The 6,033-nt window shown below is 40.6% G+C and overlaps 1 protein-coding gene across 3 annotated transcripts; it reads right to left on the reverse strand.

Moving 5' to 3' along the window:
• Nucleotides 1–629: 629 nt before the first annotated feature.
• poli (polymerase (DNA directed) iota) lies at nucleotides 630–5,999 on the reverse strand. 3 transcript variants are annotated; one of them, XM_067616009.1, is made up of 9 exons: nucleotides 5,875–5,999; nucleotides 5,593–5,757; nucleotides 4,341–4,487; nucleotides 3,888–4,118; nucleotides 3,623–3,801; nucleotides 3,424–3,515; nucleotides 3,186–3,319; nucleotides 2,157–2,377; nucleotides 630–1,982 (listed from the first exon to the last, which is right to left on the reverse strand). In XM_067616009.1, the coding sequence occupies exons 1-9, from the start codon at nucleotides 5,909–5,911 to the stop codon at nucleotides 1,146–1,148; spliced, it is 2,043 nt and encodes a 680-aa protein (XP_067472110.1). In that variant the 5' UTR covers nucleotides 5,912–5,999; the 3' UTR covers nucleotides 630–1,145. The 3 variants fall into 3 exon arrangements, with proteins under 3 accessions (XP_067472110.1, XP_067472104.1, XP_067472114.1); XM_067616003.1 differs by having other exon boundaries at nucleotides 3,888–4,124; XM_067616013.1 differs by lacking the exons at nucleotides 5,593–5,757; nucleotides 5,875–5,999 and having other exon boundaries at nucleotides 3,888–4,170; nucleotides 4,341–4,477.
• Nucleotides 6,000–6,033: the final 34 nt, after the last annotated feature.

Consider the following 6,033-nt stretch of genomic DNA (forward strand, 5'->3'; position numbering starts at 1 on the left):
CCCTCGACTCGCCCCGATTAAATAAAACCATCACTATCATGATGCGATGGCACATAGTATATCTCCTGAACCTTTCCCCTTCTTACATGTGATCCGGGGAGGAGTTTCAGACCAGCAAAACCCAAGCAGGGCTGTGCTTACAGACCTTGTGTTTTCTGGTATTTCTCATGAGGAAAAAGGCTCTTTGAAAACTGGATTGTGTCCCTGTCGACGAATAATGTGTGCCTCTGTGGATTTCAGTGGAAGTCGTGCAACCAAAGAAAGGGCCCCTCTTCTACAGGCTCAGGGAAGTAATCCTACTTCTCCAAACAATGTGAAAACAATATGAAAACAATGAATTGAGAGCTTAAGACTTAATTTAAGTCCAAGATTTAGGACAATATCAACAATATCTTATGAATTTTATGTTAAAGGCTGACCTAATGTGGTCATTTCAGATGAACAGAGGTTACACAAAGAGCAAAACTAAGTTTTTAGATAATCAATATAAAGTTTCATCAACAGTATATATATATTTTTTATTTCCAAAAAGGCAACTAACCTGGACAAAAAAAAACAGACAAACAATTTACAAAAACAAAATTTACCAGCTTGGTCGAGCTCATAATGTTTGGTTTTTGTCGGGACAGTCAGTCATTAACTGACTGAATCGTCTGATAATTCAATTAATTGTGTCAGTTAATGCTGGTGAGGATCTAACTTTAACCACTTTTCCTTTTTAATGCAATTTTTTTATTTTGTTTTCTCATGTCTGCATGATTTTTGAGACTTTTTACTATTATACATTATTTTGCAGTGAGCAAAACACCAAAAATCAGCTCATTTTGTACAAATGTAACCTTGCCTCTATTAAAATTGACTCATACTTCTAACTGGTATTCAACTTAACACAATTAATTTGGGTAGCTGTTTTTTTTAATTATCATTTTACTTTACATTAGTGTCCCCAAAAACCAAACAGCTTCACCAAATTGTTATTTTCTGAAGGGATAATGCAGAGTATGAAGTGTTTAGGTTATTTTCTTCATTCCCTGTATTGGTAAAACATCTCAAACATTACAAATAAAATTCTCTTCAAGAGAAATAACATTAAAATACAGTTTCATCAACATAAATGATCTTTCCTAAAAGTAACTTGTCCCTCTCTAACTGGGTTTGAAATAATTCAACAAATTGTTTGCCTGACTGGTTTTTCCTGCAGACTTTTTGTCTTTGGTCATCGAGCTTCTCCCTGGTTTCCTCGATGCGGGGGTCTTCAGGACTGGCTTCTGTTGCTTCCATTCAGACATCAACTCCCTCTGAACATCCAGTGGAAGCTCAGAAAACACCTTAGGGTCCACATTTACTGGAAACTCACAGTCAGAAGACCGGGGGAATGATGATCTCCCTTCTTCCGTCATGTTTTCTCTTGGAGCTGAACTTGTGCCTGGAGGCTGCTGGTGATTCACGGTGGTTGCTCTGTCTGATGGATCCGGTTTGTTTACAGCTTCTTTTCTGTCTGTGAGATTTTGTGAGTCTGGAAACGACTGTGGGACAGGCTTGGAGGGTGGGGGGCACAGCAGAGAGGTGCTCTCTGATATGTGGGGGATATCAACAACTGCAGCAGGGGTGGACTGGTTGGTAGTAGTCATGAGAGAGCTGGGAAGGGAGTTAGCGTAGGCGGGAGATAACACCTCCTTCTGGATTTCCTCAGGGAGAAGCCTGAACACTTCCAGATCAACATTTGGAGGCAGTCGATATGTCACAGTGTTATTTGTCTCATTGGGGTCTGACCCCACTGTGCTGCAGGATGCTTTCTGAAGCTGAGACGCTTCTAACGGGACAACAGTGCTCTGTTTTCTTTTGAACCCACGTAATGCTGCCTCAGAGCTAGAGGGGCTTTTTGTGGAGACTGTCTTTTGTGAGGTATGTTGAGTAATCATGCTGCGGGCGCTGAACCGATGATCCACGTGGTGACTATCCCCACTCTGAGAGGAATTGTCCTGTTGGGGGAATAAAGGAGGAGGAGCACACATGATTTCCAGGGTTTCAGAGTAGTAACACACTATTTCTAGGAAGGAAAATTCACCAGGCATCATGCAACAGCACAGTGTGAAAGAATAAGAGAGTTCAAATAATGTTGGAACAGATTATACAACATAACTTGACTGTACTACCTGGCTTTGTGATGAGAGGATTTGTGTTTTTGCAGGAGATGTGCTGTGAGTAAAGAAAGACGTTATTGAGCCCTTTCCGCTGGCGGCAGGTCCTCTGGCCTGCAGGTTACTGAAGCACACATTGATGAGGGTGAGATGGAAGGCTGAGCTGGTGTCCACCAGCTTGTGGAAAAGTTTCATGGCCAGGGGGACCAGCTGGACCAGAGCTTCATCACCGCTGCCTAACAGAGACATTACAGAAAATGAATAGTGCTTTAAAAACAATTTTGAACAGCAGGTTGTGCAGATTCTTATGATGATGGTAATATACAAAGTTATAACTGCCTTTATAGAGACTAAAAAGCAACCACACAGGGTTTCCACATGCATATTGGAATCAAATTCAAGGACTTGATTGGCAAAATGTAAACACTCACATTTGAAATATTTTAAGGGGTCATAACGTGGTTTTCTGTTGTTTATATACTGTTGTAATGTTGGATGTGTATGTTTAAGTCCAGAGCCAGTGCTTCATCCTGCTCTGAATGCTCCGTTTACAAAATTAACTATTTTCCCATTGAACTGACGTCAGATTGTTCCCGCTGTCCATGATGTCCGCTCTCATATTTCAGATTGGATTCCAACCGACTTGTAACAGGCACGGATGTATTTGAGAAGCTTATATTTTGAGTAAAGAACTGGAAAAAGAGGCAAAATCAGACTACTACTGTTTGTTTTCATAGCCACTGGGGCTAGCGGCAGTCTGCCGATCTGCTTTTGTATAAAAAAGAATCAATCTTCATCAGAGTTCTTCCTGAGGAACTAAAAGGTTGCTTTTCGAATAAAGAGAATGAATTAAGGAGCTATATTTTAATTGATAAAGTAAAGTAATTTCAAGGTCATCCATTAACTTTAAAGTGTGCTTAAAATTATATTTTATTTTTCTCAAATAAATATACTTTTTTCAGAGTAGCAACCTTCATAAAGTGTCTACATGTGCAATATCTTCATGTGGGATTTTACAACATCCCTCCTGGCGCGAAGGCTTACCAGAGGTGATCTTCTGTCCGATGTGGTTGGGGATCGGACACTGCCGGCTCTCCCGACTGAACCACTTGTTGGTCGCTGAGTATTTACGTACGGTAAGCCGGAAGGTTTGAGGCTGCCTGCCATCTTTGTGCATCCTTGTTTTCAAACAGATGATTAAGATTAGATTTACGTCTTAAAGAACACACTGACAAGATTCAGTGGTTTGAGAAGTTACACTGGCTGTGAAACTTGCTCTGACCTCTCAACCAGACTGTTCAGGAGCTGTTGAATCTTTTCCAACACGTCTTTAGTTGATGACATTTTCTTGAAGGAGTCTTCATCACTGAGAGACTGAAACATGAGGAGGATACTAATAAACATTTACACACCAAGAGAGACAATAATTCAAAACTCAGATGACGATAACATGATACAGTTTCAGGAATATTCTACCCTACCTGAGGGGCCCCAGTAGGGGTCACAGGCGAGTCATCAACACCGAGGGCCAGATTCTTCAAGCGCTGAGCACTGGGGCCTCCAAACTCTCTCACCAAGTCAGTCAACGGGAAGAGCTGCAGGTCTTTAAGGCTGACCAGTCCCAGGGCTTGAAGTCTCTTAGTGGTTTGGTGTCCCACCCCTGAAGAGACATGATGAACCGCTAATTTATTGACTTGCTATGAGTGACAAATGTATAAAACTAGTAAATTTAGAGGATCTATATACCTGGTAATTTGCGGAGGCCACTCAGGCAGCCCATGATGTCACTGACGTTCTCCGGCAGCAGAGTGGTTTGCTGGTTGGGTTTAAAGGCACCCGACACCAGTTTGGCCAGTAGCTTGTTAGTGGCGACGCCAGCGCAGCCAGTCAGGCCCAGTTTGCTGTGGAGGGCTTCTCTCAGCTCTGCTGCAATGTGTGAACCTAACGCCAACCTCGGGTGGTCAGCGGCTTTAGCGTCTGCACCTGAGCAGGCAAAGAACATCAGGACTTCATGTTATTTACCAACTTTCTACAAGAGAATGCAAAAGTTAACATTTCATAAATGTAGGAAACTGAGAGTTCAATGCAAATGTTTTACATTTTTGAGTTTCTTGGTTTGTTTCATAACTCATTTCCTGGTTTCCATGAGCCAGATGTACGTGTAGAGCTATACAGGCACAAAGAACAAATGCGTCTTACCGGAATGGTTGTAGACATGTCCTTTAAATGAATAGTTGTTAGACTCCACTGTCTGTGTCAGTCTCGTCTCTACCATCTCTGTGACATCCATGTAGTTTTCATCAAATCCAAGCCTCTCGACCAATGGACAGTAGGACAGCAGCAGCTCTGGATGGAAAAGCAAAAAAAAAGGTAAAGTAAGGTGAGCGATTGCTACTGTCACAGAAGTTGGAAAAATAATGACATGATGTTAAAGGAAACACTTGACAGGAGAAGAGAATCTACAGCAACACACAATGTCACTGCATTGCATTCTGGTTAAGATTAAGGTTACTCTTAAGTGGTAAAATATATATCTTCTCTTCATCCTCTCCCTGTATGACTGCTGACAGCTGGTGTAAAATGTTTAGAAAGACTTTACTTTTGAAAGTCAGATTGTCGGGACAGGTTCACAGTTTTTCAAGTCTGCCCTAAAACAATAGTCAGGTCTCCAAATCAACATTGACATGTGTTTTTCTTGCTGTAATCATTCCTCCTGTTCATACTGACCATTAGAAGATCCTTTCACGAGATTTACAATGTAAGTCATGGTGGATATAATCCACAGCCTGTCTTCTGTACAAAAACGTATATACAAGTTTATTTGGAGCTTATATGAGGCTTCAGCTGTCTCAGTTTGTCAAATAAAGTGAATATGTTCCACAGTAAAAGTCTTTTTTGTGTCTTGATGAACAGCATTTTCCTGTTCAGCTAAAGTATAAAGACCAAATCGAGTCAAATCAAGTCAATAACTTTTTAAATTACAGTCTTACAGTGCCAAATTCCCACTGTGGCTGAACAGGAAAACACTGTTGTTCGAGGCGCAAATAGAGATTTTTTTTTACTTAAAAGACAAACGTGGAAGATATCACCTTTATTTAACTAACTCAGACGGCAAAACCTGTTTCAATATTCACTTGGGCACCTGGCTATTGTTTTAAAACAGACTTGAAAAACTGTGAACCTATCCTTTAATATTATGTCAGGATAGCTTAATTATTCTCTACTATTGAAGTAAATGGTAGCTTTGGTTAAAATTCCTTCATTTCATGTGTCACTTTATGAAAAAAAATTAACCACCGAACAACATCAGAGAGATAAGATTTATCACCAACATCTGTTAACTGACATTGTCTTAGTGTTTTTACTCTACGGCTTTAACCATAATTACTTAACAGAGTAAAAAAACAGCTTTATTTGTGCAGCGCCCAGGTAAAACATTACTCCAGCCTACCTGTCACTTTATAGGACATTTCTCTGTAGTGTGTCAGGTCTTCTCCTTTAACCAACACCAGCTGAGGACATTTCTCCTTTGCATCAGTAATAGACATCAGCTTGGTGACTCCCTGCTGTCTTGCCACATAGTTGCAGGTGACTATGATGTACTTCTGCTGAATACCTGATGATATGAGAAACATTACTGGGCCTCAAACCGGGATTTAACAGAAATATATTTGAGAGAAACTTGAGTTTTATTATTTCATTACAGGGTACCATTTGTATAAAATCAATTTACCTAAAGGGACATCTCTTAGTGCTGGGTTTCTGATCATTTCCACCTGAGCATAGAAGCAGTCCAGGTCAAAATGCAGAATGACTCTGTGTGCAGGTGTTGGTGTCTTTGACCCTGAAACAGAAAGCAGTATATAAATAAAACAGTTAGAGGCTGTCAAGT

Source organism: Thunnus thynnus, chromosome 2 (assembly GCF_963924715.1).
Source record: "Thunnus thynnus chromosome 2, fThuThy2.1, whole genome shotgun sequence".
NCBI classification, from domain to species: Eukaryota; Metazoa; Chordata; class Actinopteri; order Scombriformes; family Scombridae; genus Thunnus; species Thunnus thynnus.